The following is a 20,145-nucleotide window of genomic DNA, read 5'->3' as shown; positions in this document are numbered from 1 at the left end:
AGAGATGATAGATGTTCACCAAAGTTATTGTAGTTATTGTGATAATCGTTTCATGATAGATGTAAGTCAGATCATTATTTTGTACATCTTTAACTTAAATGGTAATGTGTGTCAACAGAAAAGCAGCATCTAAAATTCCAGAGCACTTTGAGTCCGTATAGTAGAGTAGGAGGAAGTCTGTGTTGACAGATGAAAGGGTGCTGGTTCTATGTGGCTGCAGGTGGAACATTTAGCGTTCCTGGACTTCATTTACGTGATGAAGGGGAGTTGCACCTGCTGATCTCTGAAGTTCTCTCTGTTATTCAAGTTTGGTTGCTGTTAGGGCAACATGACGTTTGAGTCCGTGTCCTTCTTTAGCTGCTGCTTGAATTAGAGCCATTAGGAAAACTGCTGGGGAGAGGTGCTCCTCCTTTTTGCCACCTCCTATGCTTTTCTCCAACCCTTAGCTAACTGTGGCTTGTGACTAATTTTGTGGGTCAGAGTCTGAAATGTTCTAAGAACCAAATTTATGTAGGGCCAGGGTTACTGTGTAATAGAAGTCGAGCTCATGCATAGTAAGCCCTGCATTAGGTGTTTGACCAGCTATTAATTAAAGTGGTTCTCCATTATTATCTTTCATGCATACTATTTTCTCCAAGCAACAGCCAGAGAGGAAAACGGGTGACTCCAAATCCTTAACAGAAATAATCACCTGAACCCAACACATCTAACCTGAGCATTTATGGTTATCCAACTCCCCTTCTGAAAGTGAGGCCAGAAGTCAGAGAAGTTCTGCCTGCCAGGGCTAAATGATAAAGAAGTTCTTCAAAGCTGGGAGGCAGAACCAGCTGGAGGGAAGAGCAAGGCAACAATCACAACTTAAAAAAAAAAAAGTAAGAAACTGCTGTTAGCCTTAAAAAGTCATGAAAGCCAGGGCCTCCCTAGTGGCTCAGTGGACAAGAATCTGTCTGTCAAAGCAGAAGACACGGGTTCAATCCCTGAGCCAGGAAGATCCCACATGCCACAGGGCAACTAGGCCCATGAGCCACAACCACTGAAGCCTACATGCCCTGGAGCCTGTGCTCTGCAAGAGAACCCACCACAATGAGAAGTCCCCTCACAGCAGCTAGAGTGTAACCCCCGCCTGCCAAAACTAGAGAAAACCCATGCTCAGCAATGAAGACCCAGTACAGCCAAAAATAAATTTTAAAAAGTCACAAAAGCCAAAAGAACCAAAAGCAGTGACCAAAGTTACCATATCAAGCTCGAGAGATAAGAGTGAGACCAGTGGGCCAACATAAATTGGTGCAAAGTAGATGGAATTTTCTAGAGTAGCTGCTGCTCCCTCTGCTTCTGACTTAAATTTGCTATTTGGGCCAGAAACAAGTCAAACACCTAGAAAGAAATAGACAAAGCCATTGTTATAAGTGGCACAGTAATGCTATTCAAGGACATTTAAACACACATCTTTGATGAGAAGTGTCCTAGAATCTGAGTGTTAAAGGTTATCTATTCTCTCCAACCCAATAGACATTATATGAGAGAACAATTTTGAAAAGCAATGTATAACTCCAAATCAAGTCACTTGGGGCATTAAAAACATAAAATTGGAGAGATGGGATTTGAAGCTAAGATTTGCTAACCTAATTTCCTGTTTGAAAAAAAAAAAAAAGAAGACATGTACGTATGAGGCACTAATGGGCTTAATAACCTTATTAAATCCATTATTCAAAAATTATATGTGATATAATTGCAAATGATTAGCTATCTTATAATTATACTTTGCAAAACAAATAATTAGCCAGAGAGTTGGTAATCTGAGGTTGGGTGAGGCCAACTGGAATGGGAGATAGACTTCATCAGTGATTTTCCAGGTGTGGTCCATGGACCTCTGGGTCTCTAAGACCCTTTCAGGGGGTCCACAGGATAAGAACAGTATCTTCACAACAATGCTAAGACAGTAGTTGTCTTTTGCACTGTGTAGCCATTTACCTGAGGTAAAAAAGCAATGGTGAATAAAACTGCTGACATATGAGCATGAATCAAAATTGCACTAAGCCATATTAATAATCATAGTGGTCTTCACCTTCACACCTTCTAGATTAAAAAAGAGAGGACATCTGCCCTTGAAAATTTCACCTATAAAATAGGAAAAAAATATTAATTTTATTAAAGTAAATACATGATTTTTAAGAATGTCATCTGATGAAATAGAAATATGCATAGAGCACTTCTGCTACATAACAAAACATGATGTTTGGCCTAAAGAAAAGCACTTGTGTGAGGGAGTTGAAAACTGAATTAGTCAGTTTTTCACAGAACACCTTTTGTTGAAAAAGACTGGAAAACAAATTATAGTTATTTAGACTTGGATATATGGCAGGTATTATATCTGCAATGAATGAAATGAGCTTGTCACTTCAAGGGAAACAACTGCCAGTATTGGTTGCCAAGCATAAAATTTGAGCTTTCAGAGAAAATTTAGAATTTTTTAAAAATTGTATCTTCTGTTATGAACTTGACAACTTCCTATTACTCCAAGTCCTTTCTAATGAGATACACAATTTTCAATATTGTGTCATAAGGTGTCATGTATGGATGTGAGAGTTGGACCACAAAGAAGGCTGAGTGCTGAAGAATTGATGCTTTCGAATTGTGGTGCTGGAGATGACTCTTGAGTGTCCCTTGGAAAGCAAGGATATCAAACCAGTCAGTCCTAAAGGAAATCAACCCTGAATATTCATTGGAAGGACTGATGCTGAAGCTGAAGCTCCAATACTTTGGCCCCTGATGGGAAGAGCTGACTCCTTGGAAAAGACCCTGATCTTGGGAAAGACTGAGGGCAGGAAGAGAAGGGGGATACAGAAGATGAGATAGTTGGATGGCATCACTGACTCAATGGACATGAACTTGAGCAAACTCTGGAAATAATAGTGAAAGACAGAAAAGCCTGGCATGCTGCAGTCCACAGGGTCACAAAAAATCAGACTTAGCAACTGAACAAGAACAACAACATCATAAGTTGTGTCAACATTTGGAATATCTGCATAACTCGGTGAACCAATATTTTCTAAATGGCCAATGTTTGATATAGGAAATCATGCCATTCAAAGGACAAGCTAGATCATTTGAATGTAACATGGTGCAAAAAGTCCATTTCAGATTCCATATGGCAACTAATCGGCCTTTTAAGAGATAATTACTTGCTGAGTTTTGGTATAGAATCAAAGAAGGCAATTGGTTGTTATCTAAAAAAGATATTAAAATTTTACTCCCTTTTCCACCTAAATGTATATTTAAGACAAGCTTTCCTTCGTATAGTTCCCTTAAAAGAGCACATCACAACAGACAAATGCAGAAGCAGATTTGAGAACCCTGGTGTCTTCTATTGTCAGACATTAAAGATATTAGCCAAATGGTAAAATGATGCCTTTCTTCCCACTAATTGGGGGAGGAGTTGGAAAAAAAATGTTTTTAGAAAACAAATATTTCATTTATGTTAATATGTAATGGATTTATTATTTTAAATGATTAATAATTAAATGATTTTTTAAATTTCTAAGTTTTAATTTACAGTATATAAATATTGACAGCTATAACTCACATAAACAAAAGCTCTCTGATTTCCTCAATAATTTTAAGAATATAAAGTGGTCCTGAGAGCAAAAAATTGAGATCTTTTATTACAGGGAATGAGTGTGAAAAAGAAAAGTGGCTGAGGACAGTGGCTGGGGGATGCCAACATGTAGAGGTTAAGGAAGAGAAGGAACCGCCCTAAAAGGCAAAGGAAACCAGAAGCAGTTAGTGTCCTGGATGCCAAGTGAAGAAAGTCTTTCCAAAGGAGAAGTGCCCAGAAGCTAGATGGTGGGAGACGGAGAGGAAGATGAGCCCTGAGAAGAGCCACTGAGTGTCCAGATGGTGATCATGGTGACACTCTGACCAGACACATTTAGTGGGGCAGAGATGGAAGTCTGATTGGAGAGAATAGGTTCAGGTTGTAAAGAAGTAAATGCAGGTGAACATACACAACTCTAAACAGGTTTTACTATCAAAGGGAGCAGAGAAGTGAGGTGATAGCTCATAGGGAATAAGAGATAAGAGAGACGTTTTTAGATGAGAAATCCTACCACATGCTTGTAGAGATAGAAGGAGCCAAAAGAGGGAGAAAGGCAGACAGAGGCGGAAACAGTTATTAGACAAGGCAGGAAGGGATGGAGTGCAGGCAATGGAGGCACTGCTCGGGGCAGGAAGGGCCGAGGATACCGACTCCTGGCCCAGGACTCTTCCTGTCTTGTACTGACCAATCTCTCCACTGAGACAATGTCCCCTTTAACCCTACTTATTTTTAATTTATTTATTCAAACCACAAACACATTTCATTTTCCAAAAAAATACTGAGGTATATAATAAAAAAATCAGAGCCCTCCCCTAATTTCATTCCCATTCCCAGAAGAAAGCCCTGTTATCAATTTAGTGTGGTTTCCTAACAGACTCTTTCTATGTGTTTGTTACATAAAGAAATAAATGTTTTGTTGGGGTTTTCCCATAAATGACATCATACTGTGCATAATATACTATAAATTAATGCTTCCATAATACTTCTTGAAGCATTTTGCATTCTGATGCAATTCTGCATGATATTTCATAGTATGGCTGTTTCATTCTCCTATTGACGGACAGTCAACTTAATTCCAAGTCCTCACAAATTCCATTAGTTCTCTAATGAATTTCCTATGGTTCTCTTTATGACTACATGTGAGAATGTCTTTAGGAAAAAAGGTGCTGGATCAGAAGGTATACATTTTTAATTTATTATAATCTTTCCAAAAGGGCTGCACCAATTTACATTCCCCAAAATATTGCATAAGAATACTTGTTGCCCCACACCTTTGTCAATACTGAATATTGCCCATTTTCTTAATTTTTTCCAATCTAACAAAAACTATTTTATTGCATATTGTTTTATTATTGCATTTTATTTTATTACATACGTTCTCATATGTAACCTCTTGATTATGAGTGAATTTGAATATTTTTCATAGGCATTTAAGCCTCATTGTTGTCATATCTAGTTACTCCCATTCGTACTTCACCAACCAAAGTTAGGAGTCAGTTCCTTGGACAGCATCTTCATACTAACCCCCATCTGACTCTCTCCTGTGCTCCTATTTTGCTCCTTCAATACCAATATCATCTCACTTGTCATAACTGTTTACTCACTGTCTGACCACTCCACCCACCCTACACCAGACTCTGCATCTCCAGTACAGGGATCAGGCTTGACGTCTCTCTGAAGCCCGAGCTCCTGGCACATTGTGTGGCACTGTGGTTGGTATTCAATAATAAGAATCACTGAGTAAGTTCATAATGACGTTACTTTACATTTGCAGAGTGTGGTACAATCTACAAACCTCCTTCCCTTGCAATTTCTCAGATTGCCTAAATCAAATCAGATTTGCAGGAATTAACATTTTAGGGAAAACGCCAGGGACAAGGGAGGAGGAATATAAACAGCATGAATTGAATCACCAGCTGCATAGCGGGATACATATAAAAATAAATCAGTGTAACTTAAGCCCTTGGATTTCTAAGTGTGTTCTAAAATAAATATGTTCTACAAGAAATTAGCAAAAAGTCATCACAATATTAAAATAACTGCAGTCAACAAATTGGAGAAAATAAGTTTAAAGTAAAATTATCCATTCAGTAGTCAAGTAGAAAGTATAAAACAAAGGAAAGATCTGCTATTTGAAGAAATTAAGCATTGATGTGAATTTTTGTCTGGAATGATATAATTTGACTGCAATCCAGATTGACCAAAGTATATGTACAACCTCCGAATTTTTCTAGTAGGATTCTTGTAGCTGACTGAACTTGAGATTTTAGGCCATGCCATAATGCTCAAATATAGATCACAGAGGTAATTTATCAATGTTCTTCAAAACCTGTTCTGTGAAGCACTAGTTCCACAAGATGTTAAAAGGTATTATGCACATTTTTAAGAATATTCCTAGGTCAAATAAGTTTTGGAAGTGCTGATTTAAATAAAGGAAAACAAGTTTAATCAGTGTAAGGTTTATCAGAGACTTCAATAAGCCCCAGAAGCTTTGCTTCAGATCAGATCAGATCAGTCGCTCAGTCGTGTCCGACTCTTTGTGACCCCATGAATTGCAGCACGCCAGGCCTCCCTGTCCAACACCAACTCCCGGAGTTCACTGAGACTCACGTCCATTGAGCCAGTGATGCCATCCAGCCATCTCATCCTCTGTTGTCCCCTTCTCCTCTTGCCCCCAATCCCTCCCAGCATCAGAGTCTTTTCCAATGAGTTAACTCTTCGCATGAGGTGGCCAAAGTACTGGAGTTTCAGCTTTAGCATCGTTCCTTCCAAAGAAATCCCAGGGCTGATCTCCTTCAGAATGGACTGGTTGGATCTCATTGAAGTCCAAGGGGCTCTCAAGAGTCTTCTCCAACACCACAGTTCAAAAGCATCAATTCTTTGGTGCTCAGCCTTCTTCACAGTCCAACTCTCACATCCATACATGACCACAGGAAAAACCATAGCCTTGACTAGACGAACTTTTGTTGGCAAAGTAATGTCTCTGCTTTTCAATATGCTATCTAGGTTGGTCATAACTTTCCTTCCAAGGAGTAAGCGTCTTTTAATTTCATGGCTGCAGTCACCATCTGCAGTGATTTTAGAGCCCAGAAAAATAAAGTCTGACACTGTTTCCACTGTTTCCCCATCTATTTCCCATGAAGTGGTGGGACCGGATGCCATGATCTTCGTTTTCTGAATGTTGCTCCAAGGTATAATATGAAACATTTCCTAAACTAATTTGACCACAGAGCTATGTGATGTGTGTATGTTTTATGAGAAAGATACATTTCATGAAACTAGTGTTGTACAGAGCATCCTTTGAGAAACACTGTTGAGATTACTGAAACAATCTTCTTCTACGCCACAAGTGATCTTTTCGGATTTATAAATATCCACAGGCTTAAATCCCCAAGTTTTATCACAGTTTAATATTTACCCTGATACAGTGGCCCAGAATCATATCTGAGGCTGCAAACATGAGGATGGAGAGAGTTATAATGCTGCCAGCTCAGAGAAGATCAGAGAAAGGAATCTTAGTGGAAAGTTAACAGGTAAGAAGCTCCGTGTGAGTACAGCAGCTCATGAATTATTGAACATGATGCCCATGAAGTCTATTTCCCTGTACTATTCTGCTGCTCCAGATTCAAAATCTATCATGCTGTCTTGCTAATCTTTTCAAGTCTGAACTCCTAGGACCTCCTCTGCAGTCATCCTCACCCCTGCAAACTCCCCCTGCATAATTAGCCCATTGCCAGACTCTCTGAATACACGATTCATATTCTGCATGTTTATCTCTCTCTGAGGCTGAAACCTTGGTTCTTCTGTGATGCAGTGAATTAAGGTTTATACAGAGCTCTGGGCTGTGGCTAGTATCAAAGAACCAGAAGGAATTTAAAAAATTCTTTAATCTATTCCCTGGCCCCATGCTGGCCTGACCTTCAACCACTTGGAAAGAAAATTATTCACCCTTTTCTTAAAACTTCCTAGTCGTAGAGGCCCCTGAATAAAGTCTGTGTAGTCTGTAAGTTATCCACCTTTATCCCTGTATACTCCCCTGTCCTAATCCTTCACATCAAATGTTACCATTTATCTCTCCCTCACCCTGTTGCTAGCCTTCCAAGCCCCACTGTTTTTGTGTGTGACTTACTCCCTGATATTCAGCTTGATAGTATCTCAGAATTTTTTTAATAAGATTTTTTTAAATTTTATTTTATTTAACTTTACAATATTGTATTGGTTTTGCCATATATCAAAATGAATCCGCCACAGGTATACACGTGTTCCCAATCCTGAACCTTCCTCCCTCCTCCCTCCCCATACCATCCCTCTGGGTCGTCCCAGTGCACCAGCCCTAAGCATCCAGTATCGTGCATCAAACCTAGACTGGCAACTCGTTTCATATATGATATTATACATATTTCAATGCCATTCTCCCAAATCATCCCACCCTCTCCCTCTCCCACAGAGTCCAAAAGACTGTTCTATACATCAGTGTCTCTTTTGCTGTCTTGTATACAGGGTTATTGTTACCATCTTTCTAAATTCCATATATATGCATTAGTATACTGTATTGGTGTTTTTCCTTCTGGATTACTTCACTCTCTATAATAGGCTCCAGTTTCATCCACCTCATTAGAACTGATTCAAATGTATTCTTTTTAATGGCTGAGTAATACTCCATTGTGTATATGTACCACAGCTTTCTTATCCATTCATCTGCTGATGGACATCTAGGTTGCTTCCATGTCCTGGCTATTATAAACAGTGCTGCGATGAACATTGGGGTACACGTGTCTCTTTCAATTCTGGTTTCCTTGGTGTGTATGCCCAGCAGTGGGATTGCTGGATCATAAGGCAGTTCTATTTCCAGTTTTTTAAGGAATCTCCACACTGTTCTCCATAGTGGCTGTACTAGTTTGCATTCCCACCAACAGTATAAGAGGGTTCCCTTTTCTCCACACCCTCTCCAGCATTTATTGCTTGTACCTCAGAATTTGTACCCAAACTGACTGTGCTCCTGATGAGAGTTCAGAAATAGATTTAGAATCTATTTATAAGGACTTGATACATCTCTGTTGCTTCAATAATATTATACTTGGTTTATCCACAAAACCTCTAATATGCTAAGCTCTTTGGGAAACTGTTTTTGTTGCCTCTCTCCAAATGGGTTCTGCTCTGAGTCAACAAAGGATGTGACCGTTTTTCAGTTTTAAAGCCACCCATTTGTCTGCATTATTCTTGAGGCTTATTCTTGGTTTTACTCTTTCTCTTGTTGTGTTTTTCTTTCAGTCATAGTGAAATGGAATAGGGGTGGGGGTCCTTAGAAGGTTCTTAGATAAAGTGGGTTTTTGTGTGTTTTCTGGGAAAAGCCACTACTAGATCTAAGATTTATCTATTCTGAATGTTGGGGTTAGAAATCAAAATCTGACTAGTGTGTCAGTGAAATGGCTGTACTTCCCAGGCCCTACCATAGATGGGGCTGATAAAACTGGGACTTTAGTATGGTGAACTTTCAAGCCTACTCTGGATGTTGAGGACACACCTATCTTAGACAGTGTGGAAGGTGTAAGAAAGAAAACTTTTCAGCACTCCTTCTCCACACTCCTCAATTACAGAACTGAAGCTGTCACCTCTTCTACTAACCTATTGTACTGGGGTTTCCTCTGTTGCACTGGGTAGAACAGAGGAAAAATAGAGAAATAAAGATCATATGGGAAACTTGAGTCCGAGAAGAGAGGGGAGAGCAAACGGAGGCGGGGTGTGAAACCAGAATGGTGATCACAGTTAACCTTACTATGCATGGTATCCTCAGCTTAGCCTATTCATTCAAGTTACACTGACCCTGTATATAAATAACTTTCTATTAAGCAATCTTTTCAATTTATAGGCATCTCAAATATTGTATTACAGGCTTCTCAACATATTGTATTGATCCTTCTATCTTCTTAGAATCCCTGAGCACTGCATGAGAAATTAAATTCCTAAAATTTATAAGGGAGATTATGTATTGAGAATGAGGATGAAAAAAATTGTGTCTTTGATTAGGTGAAATAGTTTCTAGTACTTAGTACAAAACCTCATCTCCAAAATTCAGAAATAGTAATTGTGGTCAGAAATAGTAATGGAACTATTCAGCTATTGGTAAAGATGTCTATATTCTTTCTGTAATGAAAGAATTAGAACTGTACCTATATTATTAATATCCACAGTATTTACTCTCCATGAGCAGGTCAAGAGCAAAACAGTATTTCGGTACATAAATTCTATTTTTAGAAATGATTTTTGATGTCAAAAATATATTTCTGGCTAAATATTGGTAACAATTACTTTCCCAAAGGAAAATAACCCCTCCTTATTGACCGTGAAATTATTTTAGCATTGAACTCAGATCTAATGTCCATTTCCCATCTGCTTTTTTGAAATATAATAAAATAGTCAATGCAGAGGGTATAAATGATGCAGTGGATAAAGTATTCATTTCAGGCTTCTGGGTAGAATAGCAGATTGAACAAAGCATTTACTTCTCTCCCTTGAGAAACCCCACTAAAATGACAGAAAATGAATTTGTCCACAAGGACAAAGAGAACAGAAAGAGCCAACAGTCATAAAATGTTGAAAGCCAGAAACACAAGGACAAGTGGTAACTGACTTAGTCAATTCAGGAAAGTTGCATCCTAAGCTAGGAGGATGGAAGACCAAGAAATAAATCAGTCTACACTGCAGAATCCCAAAGGACTTGGGAACTGGCTCCATATAGTAGTTCTAGAAATGACAGTGAGGCTAAAAGCAAGCGGTAATTGGAAAAGTAGTTGGAAGATTACTGAAGAAGTAGTAAGATCCTCAGATAAGAAGCTTCCCTTCCCTTATTCTGAATGAGACTAGGGTTTATTCTCTGGGGATGCCAAAATCAAGAGCTTCTGGACTAGGAGACGCCAAAGTGTGGTAAGGAACACCCTATGAAAACACAAGCATGCTGAATCTAAGGTCCACCCACTGCAAGCCCCAGAAAGCTGGCAACCCAGAGACTAGAAGACCCTTCTCTGGGGAACCTGCACATCCCAAGAGGAAGGAGCCCCAAAGACTCTGACAGCAGTGGTTCCTTGAGAAAGACCCAGCCAGCTCACCCACTAGCGAGGACAATAGATTGCAAGCCACACCCAGCAGGCCTACTTTTCAATCCACTTTTAAGATTTCAACTAATTTCCACTTTTAAACATAAGCCAACAACCTAAGATTATCAGATATATTAGAAAAACTTCAAATGTAAAAAACAACATAAAATAAAGAGAAAAACAACTTCAAGAAGACAGAAACTATGTTCCAAAAAAACAATTTTTAACTCTTATTAGAGTCAGACCTGATTTGGTGACTGAACAGCAACAACAATATCCCACTTATAAAAGTAATTAAAATGCATATCTTCAGAAAGACAGGAGGAGATATTAATTCGGGTAACAAAAAAAGTAAATTATACTAGTGACATAGGAAGATTTTCATAGATGTATTGAAAAAAATCAAGTTGAGGATATTATCCAGAAAATAGAGTAGAAGACAAAAAGATAGAAAATAGGACAGAAAAACCAGGAAAATCAGTGACCCAATACCTAAATAACAGGAGTTCTAAGAAAGGAAGAAATCATCAGTGGAATAATTCAAGAACATAGCTCAGAACTGAGTGACATGAATTTCCAGGTCCATCAAATGTCTAACACTGGATGAAAATAAAACCACGCCAAGCCTATCATCACGATGCTTCAGAACACTTAGAATGGACGCTACCCAGATTCTTAAAGGATTGAAACACAGAATAACTTCAGACAACAACACTAGGAGGCCAGGAGCCAATGAATTGGTTCCTTCAAACTTCTGAGGGAGCATGAAATTAACCCAGAATTCTATAAGCATCCTTTCTGGATATCTGTTGTTGTATAACAAAGTACTCCAAACTTCAGTGGCTTAAAAGAAGTCATTATTATATCTCACGGTTTGGCACTGTGAGAAATTCAGGAATTCAAGCAGAACTTGACTGGCCAATTCTTCCTCTCCGTGTGGCACTGACCATAGACACCTGATGATATTCACTTGGTGCTGGGCTGGAGGGTCCAAGATGGCTTCACTCATGTAAAGGAGTGCCTGAGAAGGGGTGACCAGAAAGCTGGGTTTAGCTGGGCCTCTCTTCCTTTCCAGGTAGGGCTTTTTTTTTTTTTTAATAGACTTTAATTTTTGAGCAATTTTAGGTTTACAGAAAAAATTGAGCAGAAAGTACTGAGAGTTTCCATGTATGCCTCATCTTCTCAATTGCCCCTATTATTAACAACTTGCATTAGTATGGTACATTTGTTATAAATGAAGAGTCAACATTGATACAGTATTATTAACTGAAGTCCATAGTTTATATTAGGGTTTTCTCTTTGTGCTGTGCTTTCTATGAGTTTTGACAAATGTGTAATGACATATATTCACCATTACAGTATTATACAGATTAGTTTCACTGCCCTAAAAAGCCACTGTGCTCTACCTGTTAATCTTCCCCTCCCTCCTCATAACCCCTGGAGACCACCTTTTTTCTTTTTTTTTTTACTGTCTCTATATTTTGCCTTTTCCAGAATGTCACATAGTTGGAATTACGTAGTATGTAGCCTTTTCAGATTGGCTTCTTTTACTTAGCAATATGCACCTAAGTTATCTCTGTATTTTCATGCCATGATAGCTCACTTCTTTGTGTTGTGACTAATAGTCTATTGTATGGATATACCTGGTTCATTTGCCTATTCACCTATTGAAGGACATCTTGGTTGCTTCCACTGTAGGCTCTTTTACATGATGTCTCCAGAAAGATAGACTTCTCAGATGGTGGACCAGGGCTCTAAGAGACCAGAGTTGACAAGAATATTAAAAGCCTAGCCAAAACTGGCAGAGTGTCACTTCCACCACATCTTATTGGTGAAAGAAGTAACACGACAGCCAAGATTTAAGGGTAGGATTGTCAAAGATATGAAGCCATTCTTAAATCCACCATATTGGCCAATGAGCAAACTCTGATGGTCCTAGAAGCCCATTTCCTTCTTCCTATTGGTAGCTTAGCAAGAAGCCAAGGGACTCCTCCTTTTTAACAAACCAATTACCTATTCCAGAAATCTATTATTATTACAATTACATAATGATTTATATACTCAAGAGTTTTCTTTCTCTAAAAATATATAGATGTGCTAGTCTAGCTATGTACTGTCTGAGACACCTTTTTATGAGATAATGAGAGTTCAGAAACCAAATGAACACTGCTTCTTTTCTATTTGAATTTTTTCCCCAGTAAGTCCTATTAATCCTATTTGTGTTCATACTTATGGTGTGACAGGCTGTGATTCTGGGCCCACCCTCCACCTCACCAGCAATACCTCACCACCCTACACTTCACCAAGTCAAAAAGTAAAAACAGTTTCAGATATACAAATGCTAATAATAATGTTACTTCCCACACATCCTTCAAACATAATATTTAAGAGTATGCTCCATCAAAAATAAAAAAATGTGGCCTTCCAGGAAATGAGATATCCAATAAGTCAGAAAGAGGTGAAGAAGATCCCCAGGAGGATGAAGAAGGGAGCTCCCAGTACATGTGCTGCACACCAGGGTGAGAGAGGAACAAGTCCAGATTAAGCAGGTCAAGAGGTTTCAGGAGACAATTCCACAAGAAGATGAAATTACCAAACTATATGATATATCAGAGCATATTGAATGGAGATCAAATATTTATAAAAAGATTTAAGGGTAAATTGATGTTAAATACTTCAGAACATTAAGCAGAGGAACAAAAGCAGCTATTGAGTTCAGTTCAGTTCAGTCGTTCAGTTGTGTCCGACTCTTTGTGACCCCATGAATTGCAGCACGCCAGGCCTCCCTGTTCATCACCAACTCCTGGAGTTCACTCAAACTCACGTCCATCGAGTCAGTGATGCCATCCAGCCATCTCATCCTCTGTTGTCCCCTTCTCCTCCTGCCCCCAATCCCTCTCAGCATCAGAGTGTTTACCAATGAGTCAACTCTTCGCATAAGGTGGCCAAAGTACTGGAGTTTCAGCTTTAGCATCATTCCTTCCAATGAATAACCAGGACTGATCTCCTTTAGGATAGACTGGTTAGATCTCCTTGAAGTCCAAGGGACTCTCAAGAGTCTTCTCCAACACCACAGTTCAAAAGCATCAATTCTTTGGCACTAAGCTTTCTTCACAGTCCAACTCTCACATCCATACATGACCACTGGAAAAACCATAGCCTTGACTAGACGGACCTTTGTTGGCAAAGTAATGTCTCTGCTTTTCAATATGTTATCTAGGTTGGTCATAACTTTCCTTCCAAGGAGTAAGCGTCTTTTAATTTCATGGCTGCAGTCAGCATCTGCAGCAATTTTGGAGCCCCCAAAAATAAAGTGTGACACTGCTTCCACTGTTTCCCCATCTACTTCCCATGAAGTGATTGGACCAGATGCTTAGTTTTCTGAATGTTGAGCTTTAAGCCAACTTTTTCACTCTCCACTTTCACTTTCATCAAGAGGCTCTTTAGCTCCTCTTCACTTTCTGCCATAAGGGTGGTGTCATCTGCATATCTCAGGTTATCGATATTTCTCCTGGCAATCTTGATTCCAGCTTGTGCTTCTTCCAGCCCAGCGTTTCTCATGATGCGCTCTGCATATAAGTTAAATAAGCAGGGTGACAATATACAGCCTTGACATACCCCTTTTCCTCTTTGGAACCAGTCTGTTGTTCCATGTCCAGTTCTAACTGTTGCTTCCTGACCTGCATATAGGTTTCTCAAAAGGCAGATCAGGTGGGTATTCCCATCTCTCGAAGAATTTTCCACAGTTTATTGTGATCCATGCAGTCAAAGGCTTTGGCATAGTCAATAAGGGAGAAATAGATGTTTTTCTGAAATTCTCTTGCTTTTTCGATGATCCAGCGGATGTTGGCAATTTGATCTCTGGTTCGTCTGCCTTTTCTAAAACCAGCATGACCACCTGGAAGTTCACGGTTCACGTATTGCTGAAGCCTGGCTTGGAGAATTTTGAGCATTACTTTACTAGCATGTGAGATGAGTGCAATTGTAGAACATACAGAACATAGAACATAATAAGGCTATGTATGCCAATAAACATCACTCAGGTAAAATGAATTGATTTTGAAAAGTATATGCATGGGTTGCTTTGATATTAAAAAGTAAAATAAGTCACTTACCTCAAAACTCTACCACAAAGCAAAAATCCTATAATTAAAGTATTGCTCAGAGACCTTGGTCTTCTATTAACATTAAGAAATGTTATTACGATTCAGGGCTTCCCTGGTGGCTCAGATGGTAAAGAATCCGCCTGCAATGCAGGAAATCCTTGATCAACCAGAAAACCCTGGTCGAGAAAATCCACTCCAATATTCTTGCCTGGAGAATCCCCATGGACAGAGAAGCCTGGCGGGCTACAATCTATGGGATTGCAAAGAGTAGAACAGGACTGACACATACATGCCATTAAGATTTAGCGGGGGTGGGGGGGGGGTTGGGGTGTGGATTTGGAGTTTTTATTGAAGTATAGTTGATTGCAATGTTGTATTAACTTCACGTGTATAGCAAAGTTATTCAGATATATATATTATTTTTCAGATTCTTTTCCCTTATAAATTATTGCAGAATATTGAATATAATGTATTGGGTATGGTCCCCTGGGCTGTACTCTAGGTCCTTTTTCATTATCTATTTTATATACAATAGTGTGTATGTGTTACTACTAAACCCTTATTTTATTCCCCCCTTCCCCTTTCTCCTTTGGTAACCACAAGTTTGTTTTCTATTATTATTAATTTTCTTAGACTTCAGAAAGAACACTACTTGCAGTGTATTCCAAATATGTACATATTTGAGATACAAATATGTATCCCAAACCTGATACATGCTTACCTGTCTGAAGCACTGAGATAGTTGGCAAGCACTCTAAATATAATGAGTGAAATTTATATAACACTTAAAAATAAATAGTAATTTATGTAAGGTTGTGAGACAGGAAGTCTATTTTAATGAAGAGAAGATAAAATACACCTGAGAAGATAATAAAAAATGTCTGAGTTTAATTATTATTCATTAGTTTATAGCTGGTCTGATTTCAAAAAGGATTTTAGGAAACCTATGAAAATATGGAGAACATAACATTAAATTGCATTTAAATTAAATTAAAATTTGGCAAAAGAAGATAGAAAATCAAAGATGGGACAAAGAGGAGCCAAGGAAGTGACTTAAAACATGTGCAGTTATAGCTTGCTACTGGTTGAAAATTCGTCTCTAAGATCTGTGTCCATTAGTATTATTGAATGTTAAGTAAAAGATTATGGAAAAACCCAAACAAACTCTTTGGTTAACCCAATAGATTCAGCTATAAGTAACAGAGAAACTCAATGTCTGGGAATTTAAATAAGATAACAAAGGAGTTTATTTCTCTCACATATGCAGTCCACGTCTGATATGGGAGCTCAACTCTCACCCCTCTGCCTTCTCAGTGTAGAACTTATCCCCACAGTCCAAAATGGCAGCTACCCTATTGTGGGCAGCAGAATGGATAAAAAGGACTAAGCAAGGTCACCAGACAATTGTTTCCTGAGATGCATTCCCAGAAACCGTCACTGGAGAATTTCACTTCTATCTCATGGTCCAAAGCTTAGTGAGATGGGCGTTCCTAGCTGCAGGTAAAGATGAGTAAAGCCATCATTGTTCAGGGGGCAGACACGTGTCCTACTAAAATTTCTATTAAAATGGATGAAGGTGGGGGGAACTCCCCTCGTGGTCCAGTTAAGACTCCCCGCTCCCAATGTAGGGGACACAGGTTTGACCCCTGGTTGGGGAACTGGGATCCCATGTGCCACATGGCATGGCCAAAAAAAATTTTTTTTAATTAAAATAAATTGAAAAGTAAAATGGAAGAAGGGGAAGAAAGAAATCTGAAAGACAAGAGTGTCTGCCACAGCTTTACAACAACCAAAAGAAGAAAGGGAACATGGTCAGGTTTAAAATAATCAAGCTGGTAAAAATGATCAATTGCTCAAGAGATTTAAAACAGCTCTTGGTTAAAAGGTTAGAAAGGGATGATTGGAAGTGTCATTAAAAAAAAGAAGAAATTTGAACTTATCACACCAATGCAACCCCATTTTGTAGAACTGTTCTTCTAACAATTCCTAGTAATGTATTGACAATTTAGAGAAAATGTGTCTGCAGAGATTTGATTTTCTGAGTTCATTCTCACATTTTAAAAAATCACAATAAAAACATGCTGCTTTGAACTCTATCATGTAAATGTCCTGAAATTAAATATACACATATATGTTTGTTTCAGAATTAAAGAAAACTCTATTTACCTTCGTTTACGGAAAAGAAACCACTGCAATCACAGGGACTATCAGAATATTTCAAAAAATGGTATGTAGTGTTCCATTTAAATCTTAACCACTGTGCCTGTAATGATTGGTTTTATTTCATAAGTACCCAAAAGCAGAGAATTAGATAACAAGACTAAAATGAACAAATTCCTCTTCTAATACCATTGCCTTTTCTGAGAGGGGGCCTTGGGTTCAAAGCCTTTCACCCACAGCAAAAGAGAACGAGACAAGATGCAGTCAAGACAAAGACTACACAGGCATCTCAGTTATCCAACCACAAAGTTCTAGAAAGGCCAAAGTGAGGACAGCAAGGTTCAGGAGGCAAGAACTAAGTGAGCATTAGCAGAACTAAGTGAGCATTAGCAGAACAAGGGCAGGTTGAAATCCAGGTCATTGCAAAGACTCTGCTTTCCCTATGGTGCAGCGTCACCCACATTTCTACGGGGCTTGAGGTTTTAGGAAAAATAGCTAAGAGTTTGTGGCTGAAATCCCCCAAAGCCATTTTAAAAAGAAACTGTTTTCAGAGTGTTGTCATGACTTCCAGGTCTCCATCCATTTCCCGTGTGTCCCAGACATCTGTGTCGTCTGGGTTTGTTCTTCCCTGTGTGGTTCTCACCTCCCACCTTGAACCCAGATTCAGTCCATTGCCACACAATTTTGACGAAACTCCTGATTGATAAACCATGGCCTTCAGTTCAGTTCAGTCGTTCAGTCATGTCCGACCCTTTGTGACCCAGACACAGTGCTGGATTGCAGCACTCCAGGCTTCCCTGTCCATCACGAACTCCCAGAACTTACTCAAACTAATGTCCATTGAGTTGGTGATGCCATCCAACAATCTCATCCTCTGTCGTCCCTTCTCCTCCCACCTTCAATCTTTCCCAGCATCCGGGTCTTTCCAGTGAGTCAGTTCTGTGCATCAGGTAGCCAAAGTACTGGAGTTTCAGCTTCAGCATCAGTCCTTCCAATGAAACCATGGCCTGGCTACTGCCTAACGAGCTGCCAAGTAATGTTTTCTGACAATAATGCAGAGATGGCAAACACTTAGTGTGTGTGTTGCCACTCCATCTTCCAAAGCCTGGGGAAAATACTCCTAATACACCTTGGCACTCTTGTCTGCTGCACTCAGATTCCACCTCAGCGATTCTCACAGTACAGCACATCTGACAGACATCATCAACAGATTAGACTTGGCACAGAAACTTAAACCTATTTGCCATCCCTGTGCCATCTCTAATCAACAAGAGTACTACAGAATTTCCCAAGCAGTACAAGTTTTATCTAAGTATATGACCTACAAATAACATTTTTATAATATATATTCTACACAGAACAAATGTTCTGTTGTAAAGACAACATAGCTCTTTTCTTACTGATAAAATAATAGCTGGTGTTAATCTCTTCAGTTCAGTTCAGTTCAGTCACTCAGTCATGTCCAACTCTTTGTGACTCCATGAATCGCAGCATGCCAGACCTCCCTGTCCATCACCAACTCCCGGAATTCACTCAAACTCATGTCCATCAAGTCGGTTATGCCATCCAGCCATCTCATCCTCTGTCATTGCCTTCTCCTCCTGCCCCCAATCCCTCTCAGCATCCAAATGCTAATAACAATTTATGTAAAATATTTCACCTAATTATTCCCACAAATATAAAGCAAGTATTTGTTATATATAACATATTATATTATATTATTTCATATGATATTTCTTCAATTCTAAGATACCACTGATTGTGTTAGCTCTGTGGAGAGTTAAGGAGTGGAAAACGACAGAGACTTCCCTGGTGGCTCAGCAGTAAAGAATCTGCCTGCCAATGCAAGAGGCGCAGGTTCGATCCCTGGGTCAGGAAGCTCCTCTGGAGAAGGAAATGGCAACCCATTCCAGTATTCTTGACTGGGAAATCCCATGAATAGAGGAATCTGGCAAGCTACAGCCCATGAGGGGTCAGCAAGAGTTGTACATGACTTTGGGACTAAACAACAACATATAGATTGCAGCTCTCAACCCAGTATCAAATGTGTTAAAATACATTTCTCAGAATTGAGGCTCTTTAATGATATCCACCTGGACCTGACAGAAGCAGAAGATATTAAGAAGAGGTGGCAAGAATACAAAAAGAACTGTACAAAAATGATCTTCAAGACCCAGATAATCACGATGGTGTGATCACTCACCTAGAGCCAGACATCTTGGAATGTAAAGTCAAGGGGGCCTTAGGAAGCATCACTATGAACAAAGCTAGTGGAGATGATGGAATCCCAGTTGAGCTATTTCAAATCCTGAAAGAGGATGCTGTGAAAGTGCTGCACTCAATATGCCAGCAAATTTGGAAAACTCAGCAGTGGCCACAGGACTGGAAAAGGTCAGTTTTCATTCCAATCCCAAAGAAAGGCAATGCCAAAGAATTATCAAACTACCATACAATTGCACTCATCTCACATGCTAGTAAAGTAATGCTCAAAATTCTCCAAGCCAGGCTTCAGCAATACATGAACCATGAACTTCCAGGTATTCAAGCTGGTTTTAGCAAAAGCAGAGGAAACAGAGATCAAATTGCCAACATCCATTGGATCATCGAAAAAGCAAGAGAATTCCAGAAAAACATCTATTTCTGCTTTATTGACCATGCAAAGCCTTTGACTGTGTGGATCACAATAAACTGGAAAATTCTGAAAGAGATGGGAATACCAGACCACCTGACCTGCCTCTTGAGAAACTTATATGCAGGTCAGGAAGCAGCAATTAGAATTGGACATGGAACAACAGACTGGTTCCAAATAGGAAAAGGAGTACGTCAAGACGGTATGTTGTCATCCTGCTTATTTACCTTATATGCAGAGTACATCATGAGAAACGCTGGGCTGGAAGAAGCATAAGCTGGAATCAAGATTGCCAGGAGAAATATCAATAACCTCAGATATGCAGATGACACCACCCTTATGGCAGAAAGTGAAGAAGAACTAAAGAGCCTCTTGATGAAAGTGAAAGAGGAGAGTGAAAAAGTTGGCTTAAAGCTCAACATTCAGAAAACTAAGATCATGGCAAATAGATGGATAAACAGTGGAAACAGTGGCAGACTTTATTTTCTGGGGCTCCAAAATTGCTGCAGATGGTGACTGCAGCCATGAAATAAAAGACGCTTACTCCTTGGAAGAAAAGTT

At 39.2% G+C, this 20,145-nt stretch overlaps 1 protein-coding gene across 1 annotated transcript in view; it reads left to right on the top strand.

The window, feature by feature from the left end:
- Positions 1–20,145, top strand: part of AOAH (acyloxyacyl hydrolase) — a 188,208-nt gene that overhangs the window by 110,223 nt on the left and 57,840 nt on the right. The window contains exon 14 of the mRNA XM_027539535.1: positions 16,940–17,022. Within this exon, the coding sequence (XP_027395336.1) occupies positions 16,940–17,022 (83 nt within the window). The remainder of the gene's footprint in view (positions 1–16,939; positions 17,023–20,145) is intronic.

This window comes from Bos indicus x Bos taurus, chromosome 4 (assembly GCF_003369695.1).
Source record: "Bos indicus x Bos taurus breed Angus x Brahman F1 hybrid chromosome 4, Bos_hybrid_MaternalHap_v2.0, whole genome shotgun sequence".
Lineage (NCBI taxonomy): Eukaryota > Metazoa > Chordata > Mammalia > Artiodactyla > Bovidae > Bos > Bos indicus x Bos taurus.
Note: the sequence above shows the minus strand (reverse complement) of the source record. Positions and strands in the feature narration are given on the sequence as shown.